The 17,560-nt window shown below is 36.4% G+C and overlaps 1 protein-coding gene across 1 annotated transcript; it reads left to right on the forward strand.

The window, feature by feature from the left end:
* Positions 1-10,074: 10,074 nt before the first annotated feature.
* Positions 10,075-13,672, forward strand: LOC116250982 (GTP cyclohydrolase 1). The gene is made up of 2 exons (XM_031625009.2): positions 10,075-10,831; positions 12,108-13,672. Exons 1-2 carry the CDS (start codon positions 10,591-10,593, stop codon positions 13,364-13,366), a joined length of 1,500 nt encoding a protein of 499 aa, XP_031480869.1. The 5' UTR covers positions 10,075-10,590; the 3' UTR covers positions 13,367-13,672.
* The last annotated feature ends 3,888 nt before the right edge of the window (positions 13,673-17,560 follow it).

The raw sequence follows: 17,560 nt of genomic DNA on the forward strand, positions 1-17,560 counted from the left end.
ATGTCATTAATCCTATTTCTCTCTATGTTTTAGATATAATATTTTTTGACCCCGGCTAAACAATTGCTTCACCTCCAAAAGTGAATATCCTTGCACTATCAGATTCAAAATCATCCAATTTTTTGTTCCAATTTGCACTGTTATATAATTTAATTGTTGTTGGAAACTCGATATAGTGCAAACTATAATCTATGGTATGTTTTCAGTTCTTTAAAATTCTAGCCACCACATTCCAATGTTAATATACGGGATTATTAATATATCAACGTGCCTTATTTAATGGATATTTATATCGAGCTAGAGCAATTCATGGCATACATAAGATTACCAATGATTCTAGCATGTTTTATTTGATTTATGCTTTTTTATGTAAATTAGAAGTCAATTTATGATTTAGATAATATGGAGTACATGCAAGAGCACAATCATGAAAACCATATTTTTTTAAAGAATTTTTTCCAACTTGAGGCTGATTTACAATAGTACTGCTATCAATATGAAATATTTTAAGTCCAAGAATTGTATCTGTAATTCCTAAATCTTTCATTTTGAACATGGAAAATAAAAAACTTTTGGTTTCATTTATGCAATTAATATTATATCCAAATATTAACATATTATCTACATAAACACTAGAAGTATTATACTACACACATTTGTCATCATCATAAATTTTGAAACTATAAGTTACTAGCACTCCCATATAAGGACTTCTTTTGCTTACATATTTTATATTTTTGTCATTGTGCTACAAATTCTCGCATTGTTGTATATATATATATATATATATATATATATATATATATATATATATATATATATTTATATTTATTTATTTATTTATTTATTTATATATATATATATTTATTTAGCTGATGAATTTCAAGATTATAAATGACAGCAATGATAATTAAAACTCTAATCATAGAATTTTTGTAATTGGAGCAAAAAAGTCAAATAAATTCATATTTTTTGTTTAAAACCTTTCGCAACAAGACATACTTTGAATGTTTTAGCTGAGCCATCTGATTTTAATTTCATTTTTAGAATTCACTTGCAACCAATGCGTTTATAATAAAGTGATAGATCAAGTACTTTCCACACATTATTAAACATAACTGAATTCATTTTGTTATTCATTATTTCTCTCCAAAAGGCAACATCCCAGAAGATAAAGCTTCTTAAAGACTCAAAGGGTCACTTTATATTGAAAACATAGTAAAAAATAGAATAAAAATTTGTTGATTTTTTGTCACTGCACCTGTGTATACTCTCAATGTTGTCAATATTTGAATCTTCATGAACAAAATAATCAAAACCATGATCAAAATAACTAGCAAAATTTTGTCCAAAGGAAAACATCACAAGTACCTTTATGTTCAACCAAAGAGGCATCTCAACATTCAATAATCACATCATCAAGAATGTCAAGTAATCTATATATTTTATGTGGATAGCCAATAAAAACACATTAACGTTTTAGGCTCAACCTTTTGTCTTTTGGAATTCTTACATGTGCTAAACAATCCCAAACACGAAAAATAATTTACATTAGGTCTTCTATCACACCAAAGTTCATAAGGTGATTTCTCTTATTAGGGATATAGTACTAGACTCAAAATATGACAAGTAATTGGTAGTAAATGTTCTTCTCATATGTTAGCATGAAGATCAGTATTAAGAAAAATAGTATTTATTGATGAACTATGCCACTATTTTCACAAAAATTTTCATATGCATCTCCTAAGTATACACCTCCTTTGTTTGTTGTCAAGTTAATAAGTTTGATCGTAAATCTATTTTGCACGTCAGCTATATACAGAGTAAATATCGAAAAAAACATCAGTTTTATGTTTTACTAAATAAATATCACAAAATTTATAATAGTCATCTGCAAAAATTATGAAACAATTACCACAAGATGGAATATTATCCATAACACACACATCAAAATGAAAAATTCAAACAATTTATAGTTTCTACTGACTCCAGGAATAAAGAATCTAGTTATTTTAATATGATCAAGTTTCACATTTCTGGTCATGATCAAAATTAACTTGACGTGAAAGTAAACTAAGTTTATCAATATAATAGATATTTCAATAATTAACATGGCGTAATATAGAATGCCAAGTACTGGAAGAATCTACCATATAAGTAGAAGGAAAATTATTATTGATATTTATTTTGAACATATCATTGGTAGCAAAACTATTTCTCAAAAAACTTTTCCTTTAGTTACAATTATAATATCAGACTTTAGTAAACCATTTTAAAACAATAAATATGCAAAGATTAAGTTTTTCCGTGCTTCTTGGAAGTGAATTTCATTTCACTACTCCCTTTATCGAACTCTTTAGAAAAGGAAAAATTCTTCATGAAGAAATTATCTCCTTCCTCCACTACTTCCTAAGATTTAAATAGATTTCTATTATTGACAATTATATAAAGTGCATTGTAACTATGTACGATCGCTATCTAAAGCTACTATGAAACTTTCATAAATCACAGTAACAAGCTTTCCTTCTATATCATAACATTGTTGACCAGTTCTCTTCATATCTTTACAATTCCTGATATAATGCCACATTTAATCATGAACAAAACAAATGACTTTTTTGTAAAATTATATTTTTCTTTTAGGTGAAAAATCTTTTCTCTTTTCTTGAATATGAAGTTTTTGTTACTATGGTTTAAAATCCTGTTCACTTTAGAAGTAACTTTTTCATGAACTTTTTCATTGTTTTTATCACAAAGACGTGACTCTTCTTCAATATGAATTTTCTTAAGAAGTCTATACAAAGTGATTTTTTCATCTTTATGCTTAAAGAAGATTCTTATAACTTTTCTAAGACTTAGTCAACTTACTAATGAGAATAGCATATCTTCTCCATTTATTTTATAAGTCAAAGATTTGAATTTCGTGAATATTTGCTAGAATTAGTTTATCATCTGCAATAATGAAGTTGGCATATTGATCTGCCAACAATCTTTTGTTGCCGACATCATCGATTTCCAACGCATTCCACAATTCTTTTGCTGAGCCAACTGTGGAATACAAATCAAAAAAGAGAATTCCCCAAGGCATTGAATTGTATGTCTCTCATTTATTTTTTCTTCATTTTGTTGTTCAAACTCTACTTTGAATGCAACAAATTGTGCACATGGTTACTTGAGGATGTAGTTGACCCGAAGTTCTGAACCATCAAAATGATCGAGTTTCTCCAAATTATTAATCAAGAAGGTGATGGTGTTCGAGTTGCTTGATGTAGAAAAGGAGGCCATATTGAAGTTTTAAAATTGTTGGTGTAAATTGCACAGAATAGAAGAAATACCCAAGTCTAGAGTTCCAATGGGGCACTCTCTTTAGAACATAAATCACCCCTCTTAGGATTTTATTCCTAAATTGTGAAAGTAATAATACAACTATTTATGTTCTTAAGATATAATTATGTTAATACCATAAGAGATCTCTATCTTGCAACTTACAACATTGTTTACTCAAATTGTCAATGCTAGACAAAAAGTTTGCATCCTTTCATGAAAAGACACATACTTAAAAAAATAATTTTATTTATTTATTTTAAATTTAAACTATTTATTTTAAAACTTTACCAATATATGTGTGGGCAATTAATCCATATTAACGGACACGTGCCTCCACCACTACATATGCTTTATCACTTATAGGCATATAATATCTTATTTTTCATTTTTTGAATTTGAACTTGGGTTTTATCTGTAATGAACAATATTTGGACAAGAGTTTGATGAGTGAAGATTCAACAAGCTAAATCGGCTCTAATGAACCTAGTTTGGCCTAACAATTTCAATGTTCACGTTCATATCGATATCAGTGTCATATCAGCTTTCTTGCCAATACAGCATATTGGCAAATACGTGTTTATAGAACTTTGATTTTCGTGCTTTACACAGTTTCGTTAACGATCCTTTTTTTCAAAAAATTTTGGGTTAAGGTATTCTAAATAGATTACATAAAAATATATATGCAGTTCCATAAGAGGAGGGACTTAATTACAGTTGTAAAAGATAATATTTATCGATTTGCCTTTAATCATGTGTGCACGCCGATACACACATAGGAGCATGTGTTGTAAAATATATATATATGTGTGTGTGTGCACGCGCACAGTTCCATAAGAGGAGGGACTTTATTACAGTAAACATGTAAAAGATAATATATATCGATTTGCCTTGAATCATGTGTGCACCCCGATACACACACATAGGATTCCTCTACTTGGCAACATCTAATTAGAAAATTATTGCCTATTTTTTTCCTAAAAGTTGTTTTGACCTATAAGCTTATGGCTTTCTGCCTCTTATCAGAGTGGTAAACTTAAATTTAAGCTCAGGGTTGAATCATATCATTTTTGCATGATTTCAGCATACTGAGAAAGAGTTTTAGAGTTCTTGCAATGTTCCATGACTCGGGCTCCACTGATGATGAACATCAGTCCACTTTGAATTGCTAATTTCAATTATGGAGTGTTTGATTGCTATGGATTTAAAAATTGAAATCTTTGAGAATATCATCTTCTTAGATTTAGGGTCAAACCACCCATCTAACCCCAAAAATATGAGGTTTTGACCATACATTGAAAATTTGAACTCATCTCTGATATAATGGAAAATTTCGGTGCCTATTTACACTATGGGTCCTGCAGAAAAGGAATTTTTAAATCAGTTTCGGCTATGAGATTTGAAGCTACCAATCGCACCATATCAATTTTCTCATCAATACATATTGGCTAGCTAGTACACACCATTGTCTATCGATTGATATTCACTTATATTTCAATTTTTTAATTCAAAAATTAATTTAAAATATTTTTAATTGATTTAAAAAGAAAAAAATGGAAAGTATATATCGATGTTACCGACGTTAAGATAATCAATCATTGAAGTTTTCAACTTTAGCTGCTGATCTCTCTCTCTCTCTCTCTCTCATCCTATTAAAAATAGCAAGTACTGAGATGGGTGGCCTTCCTTGTGTTGCATTTTTTGGTTTCCTTTTTCTTATATCACTGTCTGCCTCCCTTTACCATTTTTTAAATTTTTTGGCTTACTAAACTATTTCTTATAATCAAAAAGTAATTTTCTTGTTACAAGCCTCACTTTCACAAAAGCTATATTAGCAATGACTTTAAAAAAAGGTGTTACTCTAAAAGCAAAAAGTTCAGTCATAATATTTTGAGCCGACATACTGAAAATGAGAGGAGAAAAGAAGGATAGTATACAGTTTATTAACAGATAGCATTGAAAAAAAAAATTGTAGCCAACCAGATACAAGAGCAATGCACTCAGTGCATGTCTATCTGATCCATTTTATTTTGGTTTTATTGGATTCCCCATGGGTTTGCTTTTATCAGTTAGAATCGAGCCCTTTTTAATTTTTTTTTTAGTTTCAGATTGGAGATCCAAATTGTTTATAAAGCCCTACTTAAGTGCACGTGTAGTTCATTTCGAATTAGTTGATAATTTTTAAGAAGACCCTAATTGTTCTTGTTGATTTCCTTCATTATTTTCAATTCAATTCTTGGTTGCTTCATGATTCTACTAGTTGATCGCATGACTAAAGATAGTTTTCTTTTTTAGATGCTTCAAAGAGTCTTGGTTCGTTTTGTTTATCGCAATGGCGCACAGTCTGAAGAAGAATAATGAGGGCAGGAGAGACTTATTTACTTTTAAGTTATTGGATAGATCAGATGAAAAGCACAAAGGATGATTAGAAAAATCTTGAAAAGTGAGCTCTTTCTTAAAATTATCTCGTGGGGTAGTTCTGAAAAGGTAGATCTTTGCTAAGTTATCTTAATTTCATATTCACTTCTTTGAGTTTCCAAGCAGGTTATTTATTATGAGCTTTCATCGTCGCAGGTGAAATGTCACAACACCCAAGTCATACTCATCGGTTTTAATAAGAACCGATCATAGAAACATCACATCAATGCTTTTTAGCAGCTTGTGTCATTAAAAAAAAGTATTTGAGGGCACCATTGATTCTGTCTCTACTTTTAGACCTTGTTTGCTTTCATCTCCATTGTCTTCTTCCTTATGGTCAAATGAGCATATACATGATGATGTTCGTGATTCGGAACCTTTTTGATTTCTGGACGTCGTTGAACGACATGAGATCGTAGACTTCCATTATTTTGGCAGGATGGGTAGGGAGGAATGTTTATCCCATTGCTTTACAAGAAAGCGGAGCCCCCACCTTCTCCTCCATCCATCCATATTGGCCCATACTTGCTTTTAGTACCTTGGGTGTTGCCCCTAATTCGCTTCAATTTATGCACTAGTGGCCCTTCTTTTTATAGCATAAATTAGAAACTAGCTGCCTAACAGCTCTCGACCCAAGTCGTTTCCCCAACCTCCACATGAATAACTTCACTCACTTTGATAGTAGGAGTTGCAAACTGAAGAAGAAGCTCAAAGCCCAATACAACCCCTATGCTAATTAGATGTCCAAATCAATAAGATTTCCTAACGAAAATTTAAAGAATCAGAGTATAATTGGTAGAAGCAAACATTATCCGTAGGTGAAGTCCAAGTCGACCCACCAATTAACCCGATAGAAAATGCATATATGACTTGAATTTTTTCATTTTAGAAGAAAACAATTAGGTGATTCATTGTCTCCATCGCACACATGAAGAATTTGTGAACATACTCAAGTCGGTTGCTCCTACCGTTACAGGTGAAAGGTCGCAACACCCAAGGTGCCTTTGTACCCATGGTCATTTCAGAATCCATATTTGATAGTTAATGTTAAAGACAACAAAAGATTATTGTTTTACACTCTAAAAAAATTATATAAATTGTACTTAAATTTGTCAATACGGTTAGGTTTCCTTTGACTGTTAACATTAATAATTAAATTTATAATGACGCATAGATAATTACTTTAGATATATATTAACAAAAAGCTAACTTTTATGGATATAATATTCAATTATGTGAACATATTAATGAATATCTACTTCAATAAAATTGAATCTGTCTTCACCAAGGTTTTTCCTTGTTACATTGATCCGGCTGCCAACTCACAGCACAAGACCTCGAAAGCAGGAGGAATGGGGGACCTTCAGACTTTCTTGTGGTAGTGGGTTGTTAACCTCTTGCTCACTCAAAGGGAGGGAAAGGTGAAAGAAAATTAAGCCCAAAAGTGCGTTTATATGGAAACCATGCATATTCCACCAACTATTGTTGCAAACATGATTTTCAATCATATCCTGTATGCGACTTTCACCTGAGCCTAGAAATTGATAAACTGGGTCCAAACATATTCACCTGTAGTTGTTAGGTGAACAGATATCATTTTTGAAGCAATTCGATCATATATCTGATCTAAATTTGATCCATTGACATCCTTGAACTCGTGCTCGTGCCTCTTTTTCAACATTGTCAGGTATCTTAACAAAAATGTTCATGCGTGAAGAATAAATCAACATGAGCTCGGTTTGGTTTTACTATTTTCAATTCATGAAGCAGAGTCCAAGCATGCATTTTCTGTTGACATGGTTAACTCCCAGTTGTATTTCCATTTGCTCTTGGTGCGGTCACATGGAAACACGAATATAAATACAGGCATCCAATTACTTGTATATAAAAAGTACCTGTACTGTAATCAATACAGTCATTGTACAAAAAGTAATATGATATTTCTATATTTGTATCTTGATGGCTTTATTTGTGATTCTAGGTCGATCAAAATTTATAAAAATTAATAAAACAAAAAGGCTTTTTAAATAATTTAAACACAAACAAATATGACAATGCCCGTTGATGCAATTGTGCTATATTTTATGGCCTCCATGAGAAGTGATCAGTGTCTAAAGAGTGTTTAGAGAGATTGACTTGAATTTATCAGGTAAACACTAAACCAATGAAGAAGAAAAAGGCTCAAATGAGAGGTTAAGGTACAGTATTAAGGAAGGGGCTATTTGGAAACAGTAATAGGATGTTACCATTCCATGTATCTGCCTCAAGAATTTGGGTAGTTTTATACAATACTTTTTAAAATGTTTCATGAATCTGTCTCAATTTTTAAGACAGATACATAAAATAGTAACATCCTACTATTGTTGCCAAACGACCCTAAAGCGAATTGTTTCGACTGGCCGTCAAATTTTATATAATTGGATCCGTATTCAGAACTTGTTTTTGAAAATTGAATTTGGAACCGACTAGCAAAAGATCTAGAAATATAGATGGTTTGGATGGAGGTGAAATCTAGCTAAGGGTGTTCATGAATTGGATTCAGATCAGATATTCAACGGCACTGCTTGAAAAGAGTGGGATATGAGGAAAATATTCACATCCAGATAAGACGTTTGATTCGTTGATTTCAGAGCTAGAAAGAAACGTTAAGGTAGAACATATGATCTCCAAATTCAGCAGTTTCCAGCATTCTCCGGTAAAAGGTGAAATGAAGTGCCAGAGAACATACATGTGATGTTAACTCTAAGAATGCTCTTGTTATTCTAAGAGCTAGTACTTTATGCACATATAACCTTTTTCCATTCCAAATTTTTGGAATACTTAGATAGAATATGAGCTTCGAAACAGATTCATTTGCATCCCTAATCTAATTCAGTGTAGATTTTATTAAATCAAATATGGGTGAATCAAACTCCATATTTTCATCGTGTTTGTCCCCGTGATCCGGTGGTTGAATTTTTGCTGAAATTTCTCTCTTTAAAAGAGGTGTTTGATAGCATTGGATCTGAGATCTAAAATGATTTGAAACCATTGAGAATCTTGAATCGACCGCTTTAAGGTTACAAACCGTTTTATCTAACCTCAAATGTGAGATTTTGACCACAAAATGAAAATATGATCAAATCATTTTTTCTACATGGTGGTAAAATCAGATGTTTGTTTACACTTGGGTCCTACCAAAAGGAAATCTTAGATTTGAGGCAATCAAATACAACTGACACCTTGTTTGAATGGAGGAAAAGGGAGTGAAAGGGATAGATGAAAAAAAGAAAAAGGAAAAGAATGAAAGGGAATGAGAAACGAAGGAAAGGAAAAAAATGAAAAGAAAATTATGATTATAAAAACTTGTTTGAATAGAAAGGAAAGAAAAGAAAAATGAGAGAAGGAAATATAAGTTTGGTTTAGAATGATGCCCTTAATACTTTAGAACTTATTATCCATGTAAAAATATTTTGTATTCAGCCATATGGTTTGATTCAAGAGTGCTAAGTGTCAATCTATTTTAAACTATTCTATGTATAGCTTAACGTTTTTGTTTTACTTATTTTTGTTTGTTTTTTAAAAATAATTTTTAAATATTTTATCACCTAATTTTCTAGTTTAGTAGAAAATTAACAATAAAGATAAGCTTTAACAACACAAATATCCACGATACATGGTACTAAAACTATTAAGAAAATAAAGAAATTATTAAGCCGCTCTAGTCTTCTAGAAATAGCCATATAGGCCAGTGAGTTTAGGGAAATGCAACACTTCATACTCATTTTGATAATTAATTCACGCTTATTTTTGTATTTATTGTAGATTTATTAATAGTACACAATAATGATAACTGTACTTGAAATTAAAAGAGCAAACTAAAACATTGTTCAGATAGAAACTTATTTAAAAAATAAATAAATAAAGACAAGGACTCTGGGTTGCATATGTGGTATTGCTCAACACCCATATGCACGTCATCCAAAATAGAAGGGCAAGATGCATCTTTCCTTTTTTTTTTTTTTATCGAGTGCATCGTTCGTCATATAAAATACAAACTCTTTTTCTTCCCAATCTCTTCATTTTTTAAAGAAATTCGGAGATTCCTTTTCCTCCCAATTTTTCCATTTTTAAAGGAATTCAGGAGATTCTTTCCATTCCTTTCTTCCTCTAAGAGCTTCTTAATGAAAATAAATTTGATGATCTTAAATGACTTCTATAAATTCAATTTCTAGTAAGAGAACTCTATAGGGAATCTGGATTAGATATAGATTCCGAATTGGCATATCCGAACCACATGCATCCCTAAAATTTCCACCGCTAAATGGAGGAGAAGGGCAAAGGGATTCTGAAAGGGACCGAAGTGTTCCGTGGCAGGAAGGAAGGTGGATGCCACCTGGGTGGTCCTCTTGCTAGAGATGGGAAGAAGTGGTTCTTCCTGGGATCAAAAGGGATAGTAGTGGTAGGGCCAGATCCGGTCGCCACCACCATTTTCCGTTGTCACCATCTCTGTCAATAGGCGGTAAGAAACGGAGGCGTTGAACTTGGCGGTGGGGACTGTACCCACCAAACCAAGAGGCGTCCGAAAAAGGGCTACCCCAGAAAAAGTGCAGCCCGATAATTTCAGACCGCCGAGCAAATCTTAGCGGTAGGCCCTCCACGGCTCCTTCCCACACATTTTAAGGCAGTCACTCTTTCCTCACATTCTCCAACGATATCATCAGGCGATGGAGTCGATTAGACGGACACCCACCTCCCTACTTTGAATAAACGACTCTGTCTTCTATAAAATCCCGCCAACCATCTTCTTTTGATTAGGCATTTGTTCGTTATTGGGTGTTTTGGAGGTGGGATTCCTAGCAAACAGGGATGGGTGCCTTGGACGAGGGATGTTTTGAGGTCGATGTGGGGAACGATGTGAAGCTAGGGATCATGAGTGTGTGTGAGGATCTGGATGACGGAGAAGAAGTGTTAGAGGAGGATGGTGGGATTGCTGTTATTGAGGATGCCGTGAAGGTGCTGCTTCAGGGTCTTGGTGAAGATGTCAATAGGGAGGGACTGAAGAAGACTCCCCTTCGCGTTGCGAAGGCGCTTTGCGATGGGACCCGAGGTTGTTTTCCTTCTCTTATTGTTTGTCTCTTTGATTAATTTGGAGATTTGGTTACTGCACTGAATAAGCTTAGGGGTTGTCGTCATATAGAGAACTCGTTAACTGCCAATCGAGGTCAGATGGTTATGGCCATCTTTTTTCCTTCATGTCGTGCTCCTGATTTATACAAATCTGGGTATGTGTGGCAGTTTTTTAAGGTGTAAGATCCCGAAAAGATGGAAATTGTGTGGAAATCCTTTTTTTTTTTTTTCTTGTTGGTATATTCTGTTTTCCATTAACTGAACTGATGAGGATTAAATAGATCATGTTGACGAATCAAGATCAGCTGTCGCTGGTTATGGTTTCGGATGCTCGGATGCATTATTTGTTGGAGAGCTTCCATATGGTTGCCGTCTTAATGCGTTCATTTTTTTCCTGCACTGCGGATCGCATGGCGCTTTATGGACATTATATCTTCATCTCATGTGGGGGTATTCTGTACTTTATGAATTTGTCGTCGCTTCTTGATGCTATTTTTTATGTCGACTTGATCAATTACTCTGACTTACTAAGACGAGTTATTTACCAAGTCTTCATACGCTGAAACTTCCATTTAATATATTCTGAAATATCTCCCACTGGAATGATGTTTTAGTATTCGTTTCCCGCAGTGATGTTTCCTTTGTTGAGAATTTTATACTACTTGATAATTCAAGAAGGCAGAGCTGACAGCTGCAGGATTTGATGTCTACTGAATCCCAGCTGAACAGATGGGTCAAATTGAATATATGTGGTTAGTACATCGGAGAGGCGACTATTGATGCCTTCTCTCCGAGCTTCATAATACTGATATTATCCTTCTACTTGAGTCACGGGATTGCTGGTGATTGCTTTAGGCTCTAGAGAGATATGTACGATGTGAAAAGTTGTCTTCTAACGGTTAAAGTTATGTGAAGTTTCGTATGGTGCCAATAATCTTATTCATATTTAAACTTCAGATGGATTGTCAAGAAGATGACAGCATTAGTGAGCTTGAAAGCAACATGAGTTTCTTTTATTTCTTTTAACTCTTTGATAGCTATGTATGCCAAGTTACTAATTCAGGTAACTTTGCTGTGGCCATAATTTTGAGATTATGACGGCTGTATTTTTTAACATGAGCACGGTAGCCTCTCCACTGAAACACTGTGCATGGTGTCTTTTCTGGCAACTTAGGATAGTTTGCATGCTTACATAGGTCTTAACTTTCAACCGTAGCTTGAAACTGTGCTAATTGAGACTGTAATTTGTTTCTCAGGTTATAAACAAAAGGTGAAGGACATAGTTGATGGTGCCTTGTTTCCAGAAGCTGGTGTGGATAGCAGAATTGGCCATGCAGGAGGAGCTGGTGGTCTTGTGGTTGTCCGTGGTCTTGACCTCTTCTCTTACTGTGAATCATGCTTGCTTCCTTTCAAGGTCCGTTGCCATGTTGGTTACATCCCATCGGGACAACGAGTCGTAGGACTGAGCAAGCTGTCAAGGGTTTCAGATGTCTTTGCCAGGAGGCTGCAAAATCCCCACAGACTTGCTAATGAAATCTCGGCTGCATTATATAACAGCATCAGGCCAGCTGGTGTTGCTGTTTTCCTGCAGTGTTGGCATATTCAATTTCCAGAAGAGGAAGATGGACATGCTCAGGTTTTCTCTTCAGAAGAGATGCATGGGTGGAAAGAAGTTCCCGTTCGTGCTGGTTCTGGTGTTTTTGAAGATGAAAAGAGTAATGTTTGGACTGATTTTTCTGCGCTTTTGAAATTCAAGGGTGTCAACATAGAGAAAGCCCAAGTGAAGCAGCCCGTCTACCAGTCATGGTGCATCGCTGGGTCCAAGGAGTTGTGCAATGGGCATGGTGCCAAAAATGGCTTCAATTCGAGAAATGCAACTAAGCCTGGTGGAACAAATCAATCAGCCATGACTTCTGCAGCCATTTCAATACTCCATGCACTTGGTGAAGATCCTTCAAGGGCTGGGCTTGCAGGCACTCCACATCGATTTATTCAGTGGCTGACAAATTTTAAGCGATCAAGCTTAGAGTTAAAGCCGAGCCTCTTTGGTAACCCAAATTCGGGTTGGCAAAGTCATAATGGAAATGGAAAAATCAAGAATCTTGGAAATGGTTACATGAGCAATCTATGTTCCGAGCTGAACTTGCCATTCTGGTCACAGTGTGAGCACCATCTGCTCCCTTTTCAGGGTGTGGTGCACATTGGCTACATAGCCGATGAGGAGCAGGTAGTTGTAGAAAGGTCCTCCATGCAGTCTCTGGTACATTTCTATGGATACCACCTTCAAGTTCAAGAAAGGCTAACAAGACAGATTGCAGAAAGTGTTTATTCTGTCTTCAGTAGAGGGGTTATTGTGGTCGTGGAAGCCAACCATATATGCATGATTTCTAGAGGCATTGAGAAGGTGGGGAGCAGCACTGCTACAATTGCAGTGCTTGGTCACCTTGCTTCTGATTCTGAAGCCAAAGCCAAGTTTCTTCAAACCGTTTCCAAGAGGTCCGCATCAGGCAGTTAAATTGCCCTCCACAAACCAAAGAAGGGAATATCTGGACTTTATTCTCATCAGATATTCGTCTGAGATTTGCTGTTCCTGCTGCCCTTTTCCACCTTGTCATGGCTAGAGAGGGGCACGGAATGGCTTAGCAAAGTCTTCGCTTCATTATGTAGGCTTCTTTTGGAAATCTGCCGGGCAATTAAATTCTTCTTTTCGGTGGGTAGTTCTCATTTTAATATATCAATTCCAAGCGTAGTCAGTTATTTATTGGTTTCAGTTAACATCTCAATGGATGAAGGAAACCTGGAAAAAAGCTTTGAATCGGAATTTCCTATTATGGAGCTCACATTGGTTAAGTAGCTTATGTCAACCAAGTTCTTTTTCCCCAACCCCATCTCCCGAAGAATCACGAATATTATGCTTCTCTCAACCATTTTTACCCGCAAAGAAAAATTGCATCATGTACGAGTTCTATTCTGACGTTACCAAAAATCGTATGTTGTGGATAACCGCAACTACAGTTTCATTACACATGGGTCTAGTTCTGGAACTAGACAGCAGTTCCTTAGACAGATCATGATCTAACTCTGATTTGGTATTTGCCAGATATGGCATAATCAAGTGGGTTCTCCTTCCCGAATGTCTGCATGATTTGTTTGGAAAGATCATTACAGGCTCCTCGATGCATACGCACTGTTTTTGATACAAACTTTGCCTAAAAATGAGGCAGTTGCCTCCAAATTAAGAGGTCGTGCTGAGCGGAGGTGAGGTGCATGAGTTGGAACCCATGGACATGGGAAGATCGTGGGCGTCGGTACAGTCGATGGCTCACCGGAAAATCTAGAGACCTCTCCCTTCCGAAGGTGTGCAAGTCGGGCAATGGAAAATCTAGGCTATTTGTCCCCAAAGATGCATACTCTAAACTATGTAAACCCTTCCTTTACTCTGCAATTCATACTCTTGCTGGAGGGTTTTGGGAAAGGTAGATTGGATTACTCTTATATCTTCTACTCCTTGCTTCGATTGTGGCGTAGGATTCCAGACCTTCGATTTATTTCACTTGGGAAAGGGCTGTTCATGATAAAAGAGTTTCCTCTGAAGCCGATTTAAAAGCTCATTACGTCCACTGGGCGGCGGTACTTGGGATCAGACTTCTCATCACCAATAGATGGCCACCTGGTATGCCCATGAAGATTGAGAACTCGAGTAGGGTTTGTATTTAGATTCGTCTTCCTGAGCTCTCGATCGAGTTTCGGAGTCCTAATGTCTTCAAAAGCCTTGCGGTAGTAGATATTGGGGTTTGTGTTAATTGAATCGGATGGTTACAGGAAAGATTTTTTACAGTATGGCTTTGTCAAAATCAAGGTTAAAGTGCCACTTGGATTCCAACCTGTGTCTAAAATTGAAGTAGAAATTGAAGAAGGAAGAGTGATGATTCAGTCTATTGAATACGAACGGAAGTCGAATACTGCTTTAAATGTAGTTCTACCAACCTATGTCATCCCTCAGAGAAGAGGAAGGCGGTGAAGAAAAGCTTTATCGAATGCATGGAGTCCAGTCAAAAGGCCTCAAAAGGTTTTTGTTCTCTTGCAATCCTAAACAGGGTGTAAAGAATCTATCTGCCAATAGATTTGACTGCTTCAGAAGATCGAAAATCAAGGTGAAGTTTCACCACTGCAGCAAGAAGCCTAATGCGACAAATTCCCAAGTATAATGGGCTAGAAGAACCGTCGCTCTCCATGCGGAGAGGTTCAGGGCAGTGAGGCGCAAGAGAATTCTGGGGCTCATGTAGAGGAGATTCCCATGGAGGTTTGTTTGGATTTGGCTACTCGTTTCTTTCGGGGAGGCGACAACCTTTCCTTTGATGGGAATGGGATCCATCGTAGCATCAACAGGCAGGGAGTGAACAATGTCACGAGTAGGATCAATGGATGCTTCGTTTCCAAAGACTGAGCAGCTAATCACCAAGTAGCTTTCAGCCTAGAGGTGCTCCCCAGAACCACTTCAGACCACAGTCCCTTTGATCTTCTGCGCCAGCAAGCTGCAGGTTCAGGCTTGGGGTAAAACTCCCTTCTGCCGCTTCCCTTACTGGGCAAAAGGAGGTGAGGTTGAGATGGGATGGTTAACTCAGCCTTGAGGTTGTCCCATGATACGCTTGATTTTGAAGCTGGAGGCTGTTCGCGCTAGACTCAAGGATTAGTCGCAACATGGTCCCAATGACCTTCAATGCCTCATTCTCATCAAACAAAATGAACTTAAAATTTGGCAACACAAGGCGGAGGAGGGGGATCAGGAGGCCATTGTCATAGATACTGGCTTCAAGATACAGCTCACTACCCTCCTCAGGTTGGAGGAGCGCCTGCGGCGGCAAAAATGATGGTTGAGTTGGCTTCAGGAATGTGTCCTAAATGCGTGCTTCTTTCTTCCATTTGTGAGAACCACATTACTGCGATATGAGATGGCGATGAAGAAGTGGAAGAACTACCTCGCTTGTTTGAGATCAGCTCTCGTTACTTTCGATACCGTTTGGAGACAAAATTTTTAAGTTGTCTTATTCACCATTTATTTAAATAACTAGATGAACAAAGCTAACACATGTTCTGCATTTTTCTATCTTCATGTCCCTCTCTCTCTCTCTCTCAAACACAGGATAACAATCGAAAATATACATGAATTAATAAAAAAGCTTTTTTCTATAAAAAAATTCACATCTGACAAAAAATATATTTATGAAAACATATAAATGGTGGGACACATATTCCGACTTGTGGCAAATTAAGACCACTTCAATGTTTTCATTCAGTGGAAAAGTATACATGCTCTGTCACTACAATCTTCAATGACAGCTTCGTAGTCACGTCGAGCTGAATCACCATCGACAAAATTCAGCCTTACTCAACACGAACAAAGTAAAGTTCCTGTAGAACATTTTGGTCAGATCTTCTAAGGAAGAAAATTATGATCAACTCTGGCTTACGTGTTCGTGTTGATCATATATATTCTCACCATCATTATTCATCACCTCATGCTTGCGTTGTCCTCTTGTTTTCACCTGCGCTTGCATTTCTGAACCACCATATCTTCACACTCGAACATCAAAACCTTGCATCCGTTTAAGTTAGATTCAGGTGGCTTAGACTTCACTCGACTTAGCTTCTCCTGGAACACCACCGCCATCGGGTCCTTGATTCCAACAGTCAATCTCTACTCTACTCCATTACTTTTGCCCAAACTAAAGAGCCAACCTCACCTCTATCCATTCAAACCCTGCCATTGATGTCTTTCCGTCCACATCAACCTTCGTTTATATGACGTCAAATAAGGAGTTAATTCTGGCAATTGCACCCACATAATTAAGAAACCAAATCTCATTTTCCAACTTCCTTAGCTCCCAACTGTGGGCCACCAAAACTCCTTCCTTGGATCCTCCAAATGCCGTTGCTCTGCCTCATGGACCGTAACATTTTTGGGTCTGCAACCTCCTGCTGCTCTGTCTCATGGACCTCCTGTTCCCCAGTCCGTCTCTTGTAATACACACAAATGAAGGTCCCAACAAAGCCATCAAACATTCAACTGTACTTCAACTAGAACCTGTGGTTATCGATCATTCATGACGCCAACACTTCTCCTTTCAATACAGACCCATGTGCTTCAACCTATGTCAATGAGATGCGTAGGGTTTAAAAGATATTGTGACTTGAAGGAATTAAGCCCATATCTAATCAAGAGATACAATTTTTCCATATACATAGACCTCGTCTGGAAAGAAAGGAAAACCGAGAGAGGGAGGGAGAGAGAAAACCTAGAGAGATGCTTATATGAACAAGAAGGATAGCAGAGAAGGATCACGACTAGCACCCTTGACCAGTTGCTTGCAACCAAAGGTATCTGGCATCTTTAGGATATTAATCAATCAAATCTAGTTTTCCTTGCAATTAAAGGTATGATTCATGACTCCCTTTTGGGGTGTGCTAATCCTAGAAAAATATATTGCTCAACGCAGCCTTTGGGACAAAGGAAATGGTGGATCGAGGACTTTTAAGTCTTGGAAGAGAACCATAAGGGCTTCGCAATCAATAAAAGAAGATGCCCAATGGAACTTGCAGTGGTGAGTGGTGGCCCGAAAAATGTAGATCATTGTTCAACCGACTGCTGATCCCTCATTCTCATTCAGAGAGCCTGTTCAGCAAGATGGGGAGTTCCTTGTTCAATTCT

The sequence above is a fragment of the Nymphaea colorata genome, chromosome 3, assembly GCF_008831285.2.
Source record: "Nymphaea colorata isolate Beijing-Zhang1983 chromosome 3, ASM883128v2, whole genome shotgun sequence".
NCBI lineage: Eukaryota > Viridiplantae > Streptophyta > Magnoliopsida > Nymphaeales > Nymphaeaceae > Nymphaea > Nymphaea colorata.